Here is a 19,087-nt window from a genome sequence, read left to right on the forward strand (position 1 = left end):
GTATTTTGATAAAGTAACAAAAGGATAAGAGAGAGGTGTGGAAATGAAAAGAGGGGTTAAGAGAGCTGAAGAGGGTGTGCTGAAATGGTTTGTACATATGGAAAGAATGAGAGAGGAGAGGTTAACAAATAGGATATATGTGTCAGAAGAGGAGGGAACAAAGAGAAGGGGTGGATCAAGTTGGAAATAGAAAGATGGAGTGGCAAAGATTTTGAGTGATCAGGGCCTGAACATGCAGAAGGATGAAAGGTATACATGGAATAGAGTGAATTGGAATAATATGATATACAGGGATGGACACATTGTCATTGGATTGAACCAGGGCTTGTTAAGTGGATGGGATAAACCATGGAAAGGTCTGTGGGTCCTGGTTAGTTAGAGGGAGCTGTTGTTTCAGTACATTGCATGTGAGAGCTAAAGAATAGATGTGAGTGAATATGGTCTTTCTGTGTCTGTTCCTGAAGTTACCTCGCTAACATGGGAAATGGCGATCAGATATGAGAAATATCTTTTATTTATTTTTTATTATACTTAATCCCCCACCTCCCTTTTAGAAAGTTGAAATACAAGGAGGGGAGGTTTTCTATCCCCCTGCTTTCGTCCCCTTTATTCGCCTTCTACAACACGCGGAGAATGTGTGGGAAGTATTCTTTCTCCCCAATCCCCTGTCTCCAGGGGATAGGTTGTGTTTATTATGTACATGTGTATATATGTATATGTCTGTGTATGTATATATATGTGTGTATGTGGGTGGGTTGGGCCATTCTTTCTACTGTTTCCTTGCGCTACCTCGCTAATGTGGGAGACAGCGACAAAGTATAATACATAAAAAATAATCATACTTAATCACAGTTTCCTATGTCAATGAGGTAGCGCAAGGAAACAGATGAAGAATGGCACAACCACTCTTTTTTTATTATTATTATTATACTTATTCACCGTCTCCCATGTTAGTGAGGGTAGTGCAAGGAAACAGACGAAAGGTTGGCCCAACCCACCCACATACACATGTATATATGTAAACGCCCACACATGCACATATACATACCTATACATTTCAAAGTATGCATACATTACATACACAGACATATACATATATACACATTTACATATTCATACTTGCCGCCTTCATCCATTCCTGTCGCTACCCCACCACACATGATATAGGCCCAACCCACCCACATACACATGTATATGCATAAACACCCACACATGCACATATACATACCTATACATTTCAATGTATACAGACATATACCTATATACACGTGTACATATTCATACTTGCTGCCTTCATCCATTCCTGTCACCACCCCACCACACATGATATAGGCCCAACCCACCCACATACACATGACCGCCCACACACGCACATGTACATACCTATACATGTCAACGTATACATACTTATGCATACACAGACATATACATATATACACATGTACATATTCATACTTGCTGCCTTCATCCATTCCTGTTACCACCCCACCACACATGATACATCCTTGATAAAAACTTCACTGCTTCTTGCAACTTACTTCCCACACCCATATACTCTTATTACCTTCCACAAAGCATCTCTATCCACCCTGTCATATGCCTTCTCCATATCCATAAATGCTACATACAAATCCATTTGTTTTTCTAAGTATTTCTCACATGCATTCTTCAAAGCAATCACCTGATCCACACATCCTCCACCACTTCTGAAACCACACTGCTCTTCCCCAATCTAATGCTCTGTACATGCCTTTACCCTCTCAATCAATACCCTCCCTTATAATTTCCCAGGAATACTCAACAGGCTTATACCTCTGTAATTTGAACACTCTCTTTTATCCCGTTGTCTTTGTACAATGGCACTATGCATGCATTTCACCAGTCTTCAGACACTTCACCATGAACCATACATACATTGAATATCCTTACCAACCAATCAACAACACAGTCACTCCTTTTTTTTTAATAAATTCCACTGCAATACCATCCAAACTCGCCGCCTTACCAGCTTTTATCTTCCACAAAGCTTTCACTACCTCTTCTCTGTTTACCAAGCCATTCTCCCTAACCCTCTCACTTCGCACACCACCTCAACCAAAACACCCTATATCTGCCACTCTATCCTCTAACACATTCAACAAACCTTCAAAATACTCACTCCATCTCCTTCTCACATCACCACTTCTTGTTATTACCTCCCCATTAACCCCCTTCACCGATGTTCCCATTTGTTCTCTTGTCTTACACACTTTATTTACCTCCTTCCAAAACATCTTTTTGTTCTCCCTAAAATTTAAAGATACTCTCTCACCTCAACTCTCATTTGCCCTCTTTTTCACTTCTTGCACCTTTCTCTTGACCTTTTGCCTCTTTCTTTTATCCATCTCCCAGTACTTTGCACAATTCCCCTGTAGAAATTGTCCAAATACCTCCCTCTTATCATTCTCTAATTATCTTATTACTTCAACCCACCGGTCACTACCCTTTCAAATCTGCCCGCCTCCCACGCTTCTCATGCCACAAGCATGTGGAAAAAAGCTATGGTGACATCACACAGCCCTGCCTCACACCCACATGTATGCCAAATCTTTTGCTCAACTCTTACACATGTATTTACTCTTCTATAGAAGGTTTTCACACAATCCACCAGTTGTCCCCCTACCCCATATATCTTTTAACACATACCATAAAGTGTTCCTCTGAACTCTCTCAGATGCTTTCTCCAGATCTGTAAAAGCTGCATGCAACTTCTCACTTTTCACTAAATACTTTTTCAGTCATTTTCACTGCAAAAATCTGATCTACACATCCCCCCTACCTTTCCTAAAATCCCCTTGCTCCTCACTTATTCTGCATTCATTTGCATCTATCACTCTATCAATCAACTGTTGTTTACACTTTTCCAGATATACTTAACAGACTTTCACCCCTTTGATTAAAGAAACAATGATTGCTTTCACTCAATCCTCAGGCACAACCTTCTGCTTCCATGCTAAATCTCATATCAGATGCATCCATTTTGTTATGCTTTCTCCTCCATCCACTCCAGGTGCCTTTCCTACCTTCAGCCTCATTATTGCCCTTTTTAGCTCCCTTCTTGCTTTAGACCACTGCACTTGTATCCTCTTCCTTCCATCCTCCATGCCCATGCATGTAACACCTGCTGCCTCACCATCTATATTCATAAGTTCTTCCTTTCACTTCCTTCTTTTGTTCAGCAACTCCCCTTCTTTATTTGCCACATTAATATTTCCACTCTTACATCCACACATTCCCTTTTTCACCTCCTTCCAGTACAATTTGTTAATTTTCTTAAATTGGTCTGAATCTTTGAAATTTGTTGGATGAATGCCTAACCCATATGTAAAGGATTAAGAAAAGTTTTAAAGTCCACTTCTTGTATGAGGTTAATCTTGTTAAAATAGCCACATTATAATTGTGACTTCAACTAGTCCACCACATATTTTCTAGTCTAGCTACTTGAGAGAGAGCTTTTTCCATACTTGATTGCTGTTTTCAACATTAGCCTCTTGTAACTTTTAGAGTATTCTATTCTTTTTTTGTTCCTCTACTTCCTATGTAAATAAAATGTTAAGGTAACCCATATTTTATTTTTATTTTTATTACTTGTTCAAGTGGCTGGCAACTCTTTTACCATGTTGGTAGTCAAAGTAACATAAGAACTCCTCAGGAAGCATTTCTGATACTTCTGGTTGTTCTTTAGAATTGACATTGTAAAGGTGGTCTGAAACTGGCATATTAAGAACAGTTACTTGATACACTACTCTGTCTGAATATAGAGTGTCATACTTGATATGAACAGATCTTCCTAGTTTAGTCAATACCTCTTTTTATTAATGCTTGTGTGCACTGTTTATGAAATGTCTCCCTGTGAGCAAATGAAGCCTTTGTCTCTTTTGTTCTTGGAGCTACCTTGCTTACATAGGAAACAGCAAACAATTATGAAACAGAGAAAAAGAAAAGTCTCTCCATATAGTGTTCATTCTCTTAGTATACTTGTTTATTGTAACATCTGATATTTTGGATATTTTCCCTGGTACACATATCCTAATATATACCAAACAACCTAGATTTACGGTATTTGCTTCTATTTTGTTTCCATCATAGCTGGCCTCATATTGGCTAGGCTCATCTTATCTATAGTTTTTTCTTAAGGACAAAGGATTATGATTTGACACTTCTTTTATTTTTAATTTCAGACTATACCTGGTCAGCAGATGAAGAAACCATCACGAACCCCCATCATAATTGTCCCAAACTCTCCTACGTCATTAATCACAATGCTTAATGCTAAAGATCTCCTTCAAGATATGAAGTAAGTTATTTGGTTGATTTGCTGTTGTGGTTAGATCTAGAAAGCTTAATTTTGAATATAGCTTGATTGCTTTTTTTTTGGCTGCATTTAGAAAATACCAATTGTAGAAGTCATAGAAGATGAAGAAAAGATAACTGATTTTGTTCAAAGTTGCAGTTGTGGCGCATTGATTTATAGAAATGGGAAACAATTTATGTTTTAAGAATTGAGAGTTCATATTGGCAAGTATTTCTTGATTCTTCGTACTATAATCTTCAACAACAAAAAAGTAAGAGAAGGAGAGGCAAAATGATGTTTCTGATTAAGTAACAATTACCTGCAACTCCAGTGTTGTACTGGCTTCTTTGATAGGCATTTAAAAGATGAAGAAATGTTATTAGTGATGTTGCTCTGTCTTGCACAGGTGATTCAGTTTCAGTGTCCCATGATAATTGTCCCAGTGCATCTGTCTGCATGCTTTGAGTCTGTTGCCAGCCCTAAAACCTACACCTCCATCGCTACTATTTTCATCAGCATATACATATACTCAATGTTATGGGCATTTTTCTTGTTCAACAGCTATAGGGTATCTAGAATAGCCCCTCTTGACCTTTCCTGCTCTTTAGTCATTCTTCCTTCGTTCCTCTAGTCATGAAATAAATGACAACAAACTTTTGATCCAAGATTACAGGTGAGCAAATTTTGAAAACATTAGACATGAAATTCACAGTACCAATTGGACAAAACTCTTTGATGTTCACGCAGTATAGGAAATGTGGAATAATTCTTAAAACACACATATTCCAAGAATTACTAAGAATTACTAAGTGAGAGGGTTAGGGAAAATGATTTGGTAAACAGAGAAGAGGTAGTAAAAGCTTTGCGGAAGATGAAAGCCGGCAAGGCAGCAGGTTTGGATGGTATTGCAGTGGAATTTATTAAAAAAGGGGGTGACTGTATTATTGACTGGTTGGTAAGGTTATTTAATGTATGTATGACTCGTGGTGAGGTGCCTGAGGATTGGCGGAATGCGTGCATAGTGCCATTGTACAAAGGCAAAGGGGATAAGAGTGAGTGCTCAAATTACAGAGGTATAAGTTTGTTGAGTATTCCTGGTAAATTATATGGGAGGGTATTGATTGAGAGGGTGAAGGCATGTACAGAGCATCAGATTGGGGAAGAGCAGTGTGGTTTCAGAAGTGGTAGAGGATGTGTGGATCAGGTGTTTGCTTTGAAGAATGTATGTGAGAAATACTTAGAAAAGCAAATGGATTTGTATGTAGCATTTATGGATCTGGAGAAGGCATATGATAGAGTTGATAGAGATGCTCTGTGGAAGGTATTAAGAATATATGGTGTGGGAGGCAAATTGTTAGAAGCAGTGAAAAGTTTTTATCGAGGATGTAAGGCATGTGTACGTGTAGGAAGAGAGGAAAGTGATTGGTTCTCAGTGAATGTAGGTTTGCGGCAGGGGTGTGTGATGTCTCCATGGTTGTTTAATTTGTTTATGGATGGGGTTGTTAGGGAGGTGAATGCAAGAGTTTTGGAAAGAGGGGCAAGTATGAAGTCTGTTGGGGATGAGAGAGCTTGGGAAGTGAGTCAGTTGTTGTTCGCTGATGATACAGCGCTGGTGGCAGATTCATGTGAGAAACTGCAGAAGCTGGTGACTGAGTTTGGTAAAGTGTGTGAAAGAAGAAAGTTAAGAGTAAATGTGAATAAGAGCAAGGTTATCAGGTACAGTAGGGTTGAGGGTCAAGTCAATTGGGAGGTAAGTTTGAATGGAGAAAAACTGGAGGAAGTAAAGTGTTTTAGATATCTGGGAATGGATCTGGCAGCGGATGGAACCATGGAAGCGGAAGTGGATCATAGGATGCGTGAGGGGGCGAAAATTCTGGGAGCCTTGAAGAAAGTGTGGAAGTCGAGAACATTATCTCGGAAAGCAAAAATGGGTATGTTTGAAGGAATAGTGGTTCCAACAATGTTGTATGGTTGCGAGGCGTGGGCTATGGATAGAGTTGTGCGCAGGAGGATGGATGTGCTGGAAATGAGATGTTTGAGGACAATGTGTGGTGTGAGGTGGTTTGATCGAGTAAGTAACGTAAGGGTAAGAGAGATGAGTGGAAATAAAAAGAGTGTGGTTGAGAGAGCAGAAGAGGGTGTTTTGAAATGATTTGGGCACATGGAGAGAATGAGTGAGGAAAGGTTGACCAAGAGGATATATGTGTCGGAGGTGGAGGGAACGAGGAGAAGTGGGAGACCAAATTGGAGGTGGAAAGATGGAGTGAAAAAGATTTTGTGTGATCGGGGCCTGAACATGCAGGAGGGTGAAAGGAGGGCAAGGAAAAGAGTGAATTGGATTGATGTGGTATACCGGGGTTGACGTGCTGTCAGTGGATTGAATCAGGGCATGTGAAGCGTCTGGGGTAAACCATGGAAAGCTGTGTAGGTATGTATATTTTGTGTGTGTGGACGTATGTATATACATGTGTTTGGGGGTGGGTTGGGCCATTTCTTCGTCTGTTTCCTTGCGCTACCTTGCAAACGCAGGAGACAGCGGGGAAAAAAAAAAGATCTAAGAGAACGTGCAATATTTCAAAACCATCATGGATGACTAGGGGAATAGAAGGATTAATTTGCCAAAAGAAGAAAACATAAGAAATTCAGATCAGTGGGAACTGATGAAAATTGTCAGGAATTAACGAAAATACAAAGAGAAAGAGTGTAAGAAGATCATGAGACAGAGTAAATGCGAGGAAGAGTTAAGAATTTCCTTGAAAGTTGAAAAAAATCCTAAGGAATTCTTCAGATATATAAAACAAAGGAAGATGGTGAAAAAGTGTTGAAGGTTAAACAAATAAAGAGCTCTGAGGTACTTAAATACCTGGACCAATAAAATCCTAACAAGTCCAATGGCCCAGATAACTTAGCTCCAAAATTATTGGAAAAGAGGTTAGAAGACCCATTTAATGTAGAATGTGAAGCTCAAAGGTAGAGTTACCATTTATGAAAGAGAATGTACACAACACCCACATATCAAACTTTTAGTACCCCAGTAGCTACTCAGGTTAATCTGAGTAAATGACCATCAAGTTTTCCGTTCAAACATCTCTGAAATGACAGCAAAAATGTGAAACAGTAGAAGATCCATGCAAGATAGTATGAACTTCAGAGGAGTTTTGTTAATTTTGGGCTCTATATTTTCAGCTGATTGATCAACTGATAGATTATTTTGCATTGTAGCCTCAATTTCACTTTCTTTTTGCTAGAACATTACTTTGATTTTTAGAAACATTTGACAGATTATGTACAGTTTTTGTATATGATCTGCCAGTGTGAACATTTAGAATTACCAAGTATGATTCTAATTGAATTTTATTTTTCAGGTTTGTCACATCTGAGGAAAAGCGACGACAAGGCACTAAACGTGAGACAGAGATCCTGATTCAGCGACCCAAAGCTGGAGGTCTCACTGTGCCATATCGTGTTACTGACAACCCCTCCAAGCTCAACTATGCTGACTGGGACCGTGTTGTTGCAGTGTTTGCCATGGGCCCAGCTTGGCAGTTTAAGGGTTGGCCGCATGAAGGCAATCCAGTTGAAATATTTAATAGAAGTAAGTTTTGAAAATATCTTCACATAAGTTTCTTTTTTCTAGCTCACTTACTTTCACCATTCTCTTCTCTCCGATATTGTTTCCTCTTTTTCCTAAAACTCTACAAATCTTCACCCATGCTTCCACAAGATAGTGATTAGATGTCCCACCAGCTGCCAGTTTCAGCACATTTACTTCCAAAAGTCTTTCTTGTACAAGCCTATCAATGGATAATTTAATCAAATAATGCTCGCTCACTATCTCTCCTCACATACATATACTTGTGTATGTCCCTCTTTTTAAATGGGGATATTCTCAGTCACCAGTCCTTTGTCAGCACACAGCTTCACAAGCTGTTCACCATTTCCATTCATAATACTGAATATCCCATGTCCCCTAATTATGCCCTCAACTGCCATGTCACTCACCTTTGCATTCAAATCACCCGTCACTAATAGCCAGTCTCTTGCATCAAAGCTGCTGACTTTCTCACTCAGCTGCTCCCAAAACATTTACCTTTCATGATCTTTTTTTCTCATGGCCAGTTGCATAAGTGCTAATAATTACCCGTCTCTCCTGCTTTCACTTTAATTCTTACCCACATCAGACGAGAATTCACTTCTACACTCACATACTCCCACAACTCTTCCTTCTGGAGTAGTGCTACTCCTTACTTAGCTGATGCCTTCTCACCAACCCCTGACTTTACTCCTAAGACATATCCAAACCATTCTCCCCTTAAGCTTTATTTCACTCAGAGCCAGAACATCCATGTTTCTTTCCTCAAACATACAACATATTACTCCTATCTCATTTTTGTTATAGCCCACTTACATTTAGAAACCCCAGCTTGAGCCTTCGAGTGGAGAATATGCATTCCTTGCTTTGTTCCTCCTTCTCTTCCCTCTTTTAGAAATTTGAATACGAGAAAGGGAAGGTTTTCAGCCCCCTGCTCCCATCCCCATTAGTTGCCTTATATGATATGCAAGGAATATGGAGGTAGAAAGTTTTCTCCCCTACCCCTTAGAATGAGAGTAAATGAAGCAAGCTTAGTGGGTGAGAAATGGGAGGTATTTATGGAAGTGATGCTGGAATGTGTGGCTTAGAAAGGTTGGAGGTGGGTAGGTTGGAAGGGTTAGCGAGTTGTGGGATGAAGAAGTAAAATAGCTAGTGAGAGAGAAATGGGGGGCATTTAGGTGGTACTTATGGGCAAGGATTGCAAGTGAATGAGAGATGTACTGGAGAAAGTGGCTGGAGGTCAAGAGGATGGTGCAGGGGTTGAAAAAGAGAGTAAATGAGAATTGGGGTGAGCAACTATCAGTAAACCTTAGGGAAAGTAAGATATTTTGGAAGGAGGTTAATAATATGTGAAAATAAGGAGTACAGGTAGAAATATCAGTGAAGAAGGCAAAAGGGGAAGTGGTAACAATTAGTGTTGAAATGAGATGGAATGAGTATTTTGAAGGACTGTTGAATGTGTTTGATAAAAGAGTGACATGTATGGTGTTTGTGTAGGGGTAGTATGCGAAGTGAGAGAGTCATGGAGAGTGGTTTAGCAAAGAGAGAGAAGAGGTGAATGAAATGTGGCAAGACAGCTGGAGTGGATGGTATTGCTGTTGAATTTATTCAGAAAGGGGGTGACTGTGTTGTTGATTGGTTTGTTGGTGCTTTCAGTGTATGAATGGATATCATGGTGGGGTGCCTAAGGACTGGCAGAATGCACTTATAGTACCTTTGTATAATGGCAAGGGAGATAAAGGTAGGTTCACACTACAGAGTTATAAGTTTGTTGAGTGTACCTGGTAGGTTATATGGAAGAATAAAGATTGAGAGGAAGGCATGTAGAGAGCATCAGATGGGGAGGAACAGTATGGTTTCAGAAGTATGAGAGGATGTGTGGATCAGGTGTGTACTTTGGAGAATGCAGAAAATACTTAGAGAAATGGATGGATTTGTAGGTGGCATTTATGGATCTGGAGAAAGCATATGGTAGAGTTGATAGAGATGCCTCGTGGAAAGTCTTGAGAATATACGATGTCGAAGGAAATCTACATGAAGCTGTGAGTTTTTATAAAGGGCTTGAGGCTTGTTTGCAAATAAGAAGAGAGGAGAGTAAATGGTTCCTAGTGAATTTTGGTCTACAGCAGGTGTGTGTGTGTGATGTTACAATGGTTGTTTAGTTTGCTTATGGATGGGATGGTGAGAGAGACAAATACGAGTCCTAGAGAGAATGGCAAGTATGCAGTCTGTTGATGAGAGGGCCTGGGAAGTGAGCCAGTTGTTGTTTGCTGATGATGCAGCTCTGGTGGCAGATTGGAATGAGGAACTGCAGAAGTAGGTGACTGAATTTGGAAGAATGTGTGAAAGGAGGAAGTTGAGAGTATATGTAAATAAAAGTTTTTTTTTTTTTCTGATGTGTGTGTGTGTGGAACCTTGGTGCCAGAAACTTTAATCTTTACAATTCTCCTGAGCTGGTGCCTCAGGTTTTTCTAAACCACCTCAGCTTTGCTCAGGAGATTAACATTTAAGCTCTGGATTTTGAATGTTACTCATCAAATTTTCAAACATTCTTATTCTTAGATTTGGAGATCATTTAACATGATCAGTTTGAGATTTAGAGAGTATTTGATTAGATGACCCTCTTCATAATAGTCATCCTTCATAAACAGCATCAGTTAGTGTGGAAATCCTACAAGTTTTCCATAAATGCTCAGGATTTTCCAAGATTTAGAAGCTTTGCATTTATAGTTTTCTTTCATGCTTTTTCGTAATGAAATCAGCTAGTAATGCTATTGCTCCCTACAAGATTGCCCAATAGGAACCACTTACTGTGGGTTCAGGAATAAACTAATCTTTATTTTGGATGAGTCCAGTTGCCATACCTCAGCAGTCCAGATGATAGTTGCTAAAAGTCCTAGAATTGTTGCAATCAGAGGATTAATCTGGTAATGTAGTGCCTCAATATCTCAATATAAACTTTCCTTTTGATTGCTTATGGTGCTGGGAGAAAGTGAGGTGTCCATAATGTTCAAATGTAAGAAGCTTTTCATTTTAATGGTGATAATGTCTTAGGTTCATTAGATCCACATTTTCTAGGTTTTTAGCAAAATGAAGTAAGTAAACAGAAATATCCCTATATTGATGTATTCTTGGAAGACTACAGCCAGAGAACATCATTCCTTAATACCATTTGATTGCGAGCAAATTTGAAGAGATCACCAAAGACTATCTGTTTTTCTATCCAGAAAACTTAAAACCTCTCTCACTGGAAAATACTTTGACCCCAAAACAAGCTAGATGTAGAAAACATTAAGATACCTAGAAAAGGGAGCAAATGGGAACTTCAGTGAAGGGCGTAAATGGGGAGGTGATAACAAGTAGCGGTGATGTGAGAAGGAGATGGAATGAGTATTTTGAAGGTTTGTTGAATGTGTCTGATGACAGAGTGGCAGATATAGGGTGTTTTGGTCGAGGTGGTGTGCAAAGTGAGAGGGTTAGGGAAAATGATTTGGTAAACAGAGAAGAGGTAGTAAAAGCTTTGCGGAAGATGAAAGCCGGCAAGGCAGCAGGTTTGGATGGTATCGCAGTGGAATTTATTAAGAAAGGGGGTGACTGTATTGTTGACTGGTTGGTAAGGTTATTTAATGTATGTATGACTCATGGTGAGGTGCCTGAGGATTGGCGGAATGCGTGCATAGTGCCATTGTACAAAGGCAAAGGGGATAAGAGTGAGTGCTCAAATTACAGAGGTATAAGTTTGTTGAGTATTCCTGGTAAATTATATGGGAGGGTATTGATTGAGAGGGTGAAGGCATGTACAGAGCATCAGATTGGGGAAGAGCAGTGCGGTTTCAGAAGTGGTAGAGGATGTGTGGATCAGGTGTTTGCTTTGAAGAATGTATGTGAGAAATACTTAGAAAAGCAAATGGATTTGTATGTAGCATTTATGGATCTGGAGAAGGCATATGATAGAGTTGATAGAGATGCTCTGTGGAAGGTATTAAGAATATATGGTGTGGGAGGCAAGTTGTTAGAAGCAGTGAAAAGTTTTTATCGAGGATGTAAGGCATGTGTACGTGTAGGAAGAGAGGAAAGTGATTGGTTCTCAGTGAATGTAGGTTTGCGCCAGGGGTGTGTGATGTCTCCATGGTTGTTTAATTTGTTTATGGATGGGGTTGTAAGGGAGGTAAATGCAAGAGTCCTGGAAAGAGGGGCAAGTATGAAGTCTGTTGGGGATGAGAGAGCTTGGGAAGTGAGTCAGTTGTTGTTCGCTGATGATACAGCGCTGGTGGCTGATTCATGTGAGAAACTGCAGAAGCTGGTGACTGAGTTTGGTAAAGTGTGTGGAAGAAGAAAGTTGAGAGTAAATGTGAATAAGAGCAAGGTTATTAGGTACAGTAGGGGTGAGGGTCAAGTCAATTGGGAGGTGAGTTTGAATGGAGAAAAACTGGAGGAAGTGAAGTGTTTTAGATATCTGGGAGTGGATCTGTCAGCGGATGGAACCATGGAAGCGGAAGTGGATCATAGGGTGGGGGAGGGGGCGAAAATTTTGGGAGCCTTGAAAAATGTGTGGAAGTCGAGAACATTATCTCGGAAAGCAAAAATGGGTATGTTTGAGGGAATAGTGGTTCCAACAATGTTGTATGGTTGCGAGGCGTGGGCTATGGATAGAGATGTGCGCAGGAGGATGGATGTGCTGGAAATGAGATGTTTGAGGACAATGTGTGGTGTGAGGTGGTTTGATCGAGTAAGTAACGTAAGGGTAAGAGAGATGTGTGGAAATAAAAAGAGCGTGGTTGAGAGAGCAGAAGAGGGTGTTTTGAAATGGTTTGGGCACATGGAGAGAATGAGTGAGGAGAGATTGACCAAGAGGATATATGTGTCGGAGGTGGAGGGAACGAGGAGAAGAGGGAGACCAAATTGGAGGTGGAAAGATGGAGTGAAAAAGATTTTGTGTGATCGGGGCCTGAACATGCAGGAGGGTGAAAGGAGGGCAAGAAATAGAGTGAATTGGAGTCATGTGGTATACAGGGGTTGACGTGCTGTCAGTGGATTGAAGCGGGGCATGTGAAGCGTCTGGGGTAAACCATGGAAAGCTGTGTAGGTATGTATATTTGCGTGTGTGGACGTGTGTATGTACATGTGTATGGGGGGGGGGCCATTTCTTTCGTCTGTTTCCTTGCGCTACCTCGCAAACGCGGGAGACAGCGACAAAGTATAAAAAAAAAAAAAAAAAAAAAAAAACCTAGAAAAGACATTTACTGAATACTAAAAGGTCTTGACTCTTACAAGGCTCATAATCCTTATATTCTTCATATATGCTTAAAAAGTGTACATGATTACTAGATATACCTCTGGAAATACTGTCAGGATGTCAACGGGGTGCAGAGTGGCAAGTGAATGGAAAAGCTTGATTGTCATACATGTCCATAAGAAAGGAAACCTGAAAGAGATACTGAACTACAGATGTGATGTGTGTGTGGTCTGTAAGGGTCTGGGAAAGATAGTAAAGTGGATATCTTTCTGCTGAGGAGAAATCACTTAAGGGAAAAACAGCACAATTTTTGTGAAAGATCTTGTGTAACAAACTTCTTAGATGTCAATAAGAGAGTGAGCTTTGTCATACAAAAGGCAAATCTAGGTGGATTGTTTGCAAATGGACTGCCAGAAAGCATTTGACATTGTACCACATGAGAGGCTGATTAAGAAGGTATATCACTAGCCAAGAATAAGGAGGAAAGTCCTTCAGTAGATAGATTCTGATTGGAAGGGAACAAAGGACTTATGTCTGAGGAGCTTTCTCCAAATGTAGATAGATTCTGATTGGTAGGGAACAAAAGGACTTATGTCTAAGGAGCTTTCTCCAAATGGGTTGAGGTGCTCAGCTGAATGCCCAGGGTTCTTTTCTGGGACCACTATTCTTCTTGAACAATGTAAATCATTCTTGTGAAAGGATGGATTCTTCATATGTTTGCAGATGATGTAAAAGTCATGAGGGAAGTGAAAACCAAGGAGGATTGCATCAGCTTACAAAGTAACCCAAACAGTCTCTAAAAGTTAAGTCTGATACAAGAATGATGAAATGCAACCTAAGCAAGTGTGAAGTAATAAGAATAGGACTAAGTGTAAGGTCTCAGTTTGATTATTATCTAACAGGAAATAAGCTTCAGGAATCTGTGTATGAAAAGGACTTAACAGTGGACTAGTTCCCTAACCTGTTACCACTGTCCCATATTAAGAGAATAGCTTATACATGTTTATACATGTGTATGTGGGTGGGTTGGACCATTCTTTCGTCTGTTTCCTTGCGCTACCTCGCTAACATGGGAGACAGCAACAAAGTATGATAAGATAATAAGAATAATAAGTTAAAGAGGCAAACTGTCTGCTGGCAAATATTAGAATAACTTTTAAGTACATGGGTAAGGAAATATGTAGCAAGATATTCATATCATATGTAATGCCAGAATGTGAATATGCTTCTTAAGTTTGATCAATGCACCAAAAGAAGCAGAAAGAGATAGTAGAGAAGGTCCAAAGGAGGACAGCAAAGATGGTACTGTACCAGAATTCATAAAACTAAATTACAGGGGAAATCTAGACTTTCAATTTGCCTTCCATTAAAGAGAGAATAGTGAAGGGAAATGGGATTACAACCTTTAGATTTTTAAAACAGATTGATGGCATGAACAGTAAACAGTTCCTCAAGAGATGTAAGGATAAAGCAACTGGAGGACATAACATGAAATCAGTTTCATTGTAAAAACAATTTGAGGAAGTGCTTTTATAGTACTATATTATTAAGAATGGGGTCTGAATGTGATAAGATGACTTGGGACATGGTTAATGCAGACAAAATACATAAATATGTCAAGTTGTGTAACAGTGGAGAATGTTCAAGAGATAGGGCCCTATTAGTATAAAACTCCTGAATGGGAACTTCAGGTAATTACTAAATTAAGAGATTTTTCGTCGACCCAACATGGCTTGTCTGTTAAAGCCCATGATTTTCGGAATATAGATTCCACTTTGGCCTTTCTGAGGGGCCTTTACCAGGAAGAGATTAATGACAGAGTTCTTTAGTATTCCTCTAAGACATTTATTAAACAGTACCTTAATGTAGATTTGGAGGATTGCCACCTTCAGAGCAGACAGCCCTTAGTGTGCCGTACGGTAACTCAAAAGGTAATTTCTTTGCCTTTATCCTCTTTTCTGAGAAAGTTTTTCTCTAACTCTTGCCCTCCATGTCCAAGTTTTCTTTAGGCTCTCAGGATGATCCAGCCCTGGAGAGAAATGTAAGTTTTAAGTATGAAAAACTACTCTCTTGGGTGGCGTCCAATGAACCATTTTTCCAGTTTGTTATTTCCTACCCTACTTTCCTCATCAGGTTGATGTCCATATTATGAGAATCGTGAGGTAGGTTTGATACCAATACAGTGACCAGCATGGCATGATGCTGTCATTGAGTGGAGGATACTGATTGGTCGGTGGTTAGACCCCAAGTTAAACTAGCATACTGCAAGCATCAAATTGGTGAGAAGTCAACCTCACCAAAAGGCAGGGGGTTAGAAGTTTCTGAACCCAGGAAGCAAGAGATTCTCTCAAGCTTGAGCTCATGGGACTCTGGCCTGGAGAAAAACAGTTTTTGATATATCAAAACATGGAAATTCTGTGTGTTTGAGGCTCTCATTGAAAGTAAGTTTTCTTTTGGTTTTGCGGTGCTTTTCATTGGAAGCGTAAATGCTGTGTAGAATTCTTTTGGGGGTGTCATGTAACAAATGCATGTAAAAATTATCCTTTTTCAGTTTGTGCTTTTCATATCAAGTTTGAAGAAATGAAGCTAGATAACAACATTGCAAAGTGGGCAGTGCATGTCCTTAACTTGAGCCGTGTCCGTCGACATTTAGATAGAGCTAGATTCTTGGAATTTTGGGAGAATCTTGACAAGTAAGTACTACAGAGATTTTAGATTAATCAGTTGAGTGTTATCCCATTAATTTATCATAATACTGTGCTTTAGGGAAGATAAGAGTATGGTGAAGCTAAAATGCTTGTATTAAGGGAGTAGCTAAGTAATGCTTATTTGTTAATTTTTTGAGATCCATACTCTTACCAGGAACCATCACCTTCATTAAATAATTTATGCCCTTTAAGAAATTTGGTTGCATAATGGTAATTGCTTTGCTTCAGCTCATCTTATTAGTTTTACTGATTCTTTTCTTGTGTTAGATTTTTTTCAATTCATTTACAGGTTTGTACACTTATGTTTTGGAAAAGTTCTGGAAGAAAGAAGGAAGTGTTATTTTTCAAGTATGATTACTGAAAAAAAGATTAAATTATGGAGTATTGCGGAATTTTGGGAAGAAAATACTGTTGGACAAACAATGGTCTGTGATTTGAAGGCTCAGAAAGACAAGATTTTCTAGTTTTATCGTGAAGTGAATAGATAGAATATTCAATACTCATAGGAAAGCTGAAAGAACATCTTTCATTGGTGTTATCTGTTTTTCAAGACCTCCTTGGGGAGAATGAAATAGAGCACTACAAGGAGTTGAGGAACAAAATTACAGAGGAACAAGGCTCCATACTTAACCAGTCAGTACATGAAAAATAAGGTTTTACACCAAACCTACCAGTATGTAGGGAAATTGGTTCTTCTATGTAAACAAACATTAATGAGAAACAAGACTCTTTATATGACCCAACAGTGACAAAGGAACATTGTTTTACACTTGACATCACAAATAAGGTCAAGGAAAAGTTCCTGTGTTACTGGTGGGCCAGTGATGAAACTTTGTTCCATAGATATTGGGAGATAAGGCAAGGAGCCTCATTGATTTAGTTTTGTATTGTTTTCATATCTTTCAGAAGAGTTTGGGAAAATTGATAAAAAACTTTGAAGATGTTCTTTCATTTTTTCTGAGTTGAAAGTTTTTATTTGCTCATTTTAGCAAATAACATCAGAATTACATTTTTCTCTACCTTTGAATCATAGATTGTCCTTTGTTCAGCACCATTATCTTCCCAGGTGTTTGTAGTACATACTTCTTGATTTATGATCTATTATTTTAAGCAACTCTAATTTCTTTTCTTCTTCATAACCAAACCACATTACTTTCCCACATTTTTTCTTATTGCTGTATCTTTTTTATCACTTTTATCTTTTTCATTATTTGGTAACCTTTTACTGCATCTCTTACTGCAGTCATATTTACCACAGTCACTAGCACCCAAAGGATGTGTTTAGTAATGCTTATGATTTGCTAACTCTGCATGTTTAAAGTTAAGTGTGTGCAAAAAGTAGGAGAGAGACAAAATGGCTGACTGAACATTGTTTCTGGTTTTTCATCAGACTTATACACAAAGGTTAAGTCAAACTTGGACATTTGGGCTTCCATGTGACTTAAAAGGTACTTAAAACACTGCAAACCAATGTCTGGTGGTGATTGAATTCATGTATAATGGAGCATGATTAGAAGTCTTATTTCTATATTTAGCTTTCCAGTGAAAAGATGTTTAATGTATTGTCCATACCCCCATGAAGTGAATGCTTCATATCAGCTTTCATTACACATTCTTTGTCAAGCAGAGGCTTATTAAGTCTTTAAATAATCAGCTGAAGGTTGTAATGTTGTTGTACTGCATTGTAATTCATACATACTGCCTGAATTTGATATTTATAGATGTTGATAGATTACTTTGGGTATTATTTTTTTTAGTTATACCTTATGATATGGTTTAGTATTGTATTGAATTAAAATGTTCTTTTTTACAGGTTCATATTATTTAACAAATCTCATCTGCGATGGTAGTGTCACTATTTCAGCATCAAATAGAAGGCAATTTGGAGCTATACCAGTGCAAGAATGTCATTGTATCAACCATCATCTACTAGCAGGAAACTAAATGCTTTCATTGATAATTACATTTCATACACCCTTTGTTTTGTGTGTAGCTATTCTTACAATCAGTTTTGAATTTTCAAGGCTGTGAAGTTAGTTATGTACAGCCAATTCATTGATTTAATGATGCAGTCTGTCCCCCCTGATCTAGGCTGTTGCCAAAGGGGGAAACCCAGGATCATTCATTTTCTGATATTGTGTGAACTACTTTTTGTTAGTCATAAAAAAAGGATAAAAAAAAAAATTAATTAGATGGTCTGAGTAGCATAATGAATTTTGTATGCATTATGAATATATTTGGAATTAGTGCAAGGAGAAACATTATCTCTAACCTCTTGGTATAGCACTAAACAAGATGTGAAAACCAGTCTCAGGCTTTTCAGAACATTCATAGTGGCTTCACTGAAACGTATTTCACATTTTTTTATAAAGATGTCATTGCCTTATTTTAATGTTAATGCAAGATGAGGAGTTTTTAAAGGAATAAGGCCAATTTTTTGGATAGTTATCCTCTTAGGAAAGTATGGAACCGGTGAGAGCCTGGATTAAGCAACCTTTGATTATTTGGGACAGAATGTATATTTTTTGTAATTGTTTTCTTTGGATTCTTAAATGTCTTATAAACCAGAGTATCTATGTGTTTGCTTGAGACAATGAGTAAGCTCAGAAGGACCTCAAGTACACTAGCCTTGACTGTAAATTGAAATTTATGCAAAGTGCTTAACCTCTGTTCAAGACTTGGTTTTATCCCACCTCCAAGGCACATATTTGTAATGGATAGTATGATCTGTTTAGCCCCTTATTTGTTACATAGATGGCATGGGTGAAATGTAGTATAACTTATAAAGTTGTTAAAAGATATCATACCCCTCCACATGATTTTATATTTATAGTTGTTTGCCATTTCCCATAATAACAAAGTAGTGTGAAGAACAGTAAGAAAAAAGCTCTGATTTGCTCACATTCACCATGAATTATGTATTTTTCATTTGGTTATATTTTTACTAGAAGCAAAAATGGATATATTAAGATTTATACAAATGAATAGAACTGAATACTGGTATTACATTGTATTATTACACATTTTTTATACTCTTATATTCATCCCTTATGTAAATAGCAGTTGAAAGGTCCATTACCTATGAATAGCTGCATAACAGGTAAGATAACTTTAAGAAATAGTAAGCCAGCACTTAGTCGTTGTCAAGTTGCACTTCTGTGACCTAGGTAGCTGTCTTTTTCTGCCTCACTAACATGTGGATTGCTGGCATCCTGTCG

The 19,087-nt window shown here is 38.6% G+C and overlaps 1 protein-coding gene across 1 annotated transcript in view; it reads left to right on the forward strand.

Annotated features, from left to right (window-relative positions):
• The window catches only part of hyx (cell division cycle 73 hyrax), a 54,526-nt gene extending 35,771 nt beyond the window's left edge, over nt 1-18,755 (forward strand). The window contains exons 8-11 of the mRNA XM_071675124.1: nt 4,221-4,336; nt 7,699-7,928; nt 15,713-15,854; nt 17,683-18,755. Coding sequence (XP_071531225.1) covers nt 4,221-4,336; nt 7,699-7,928; nt 15,713-15,854; nt 17,683-17,719 — 525 coding nt within the window. The 3' untranslated portion in view covers nt 17,720-18,755. The remainder of the gene's footprint in view (nt 1-4,220; nt 4,337-7,698; nt 7,929-15,712; nt 15,855-17,682) is intronic.
• The last annotated feature ends 332 nt before the right edge of the window (nt 18,756-19,087 follow it).

This window comes from Panulirus ornatus, chromosome 20 (assembly GCF_036320965.1).
Source record: "Panulirus ornatus isolate Po-2019 chromosome 20, ASM3632096v1, whole genome shotgun sequence".
NCBI lineage: Eukaryota > Metazoa > Arthropoda > Malacostraca > Decapoda > Palinuridae > Panulirus > Panulirus ornatus.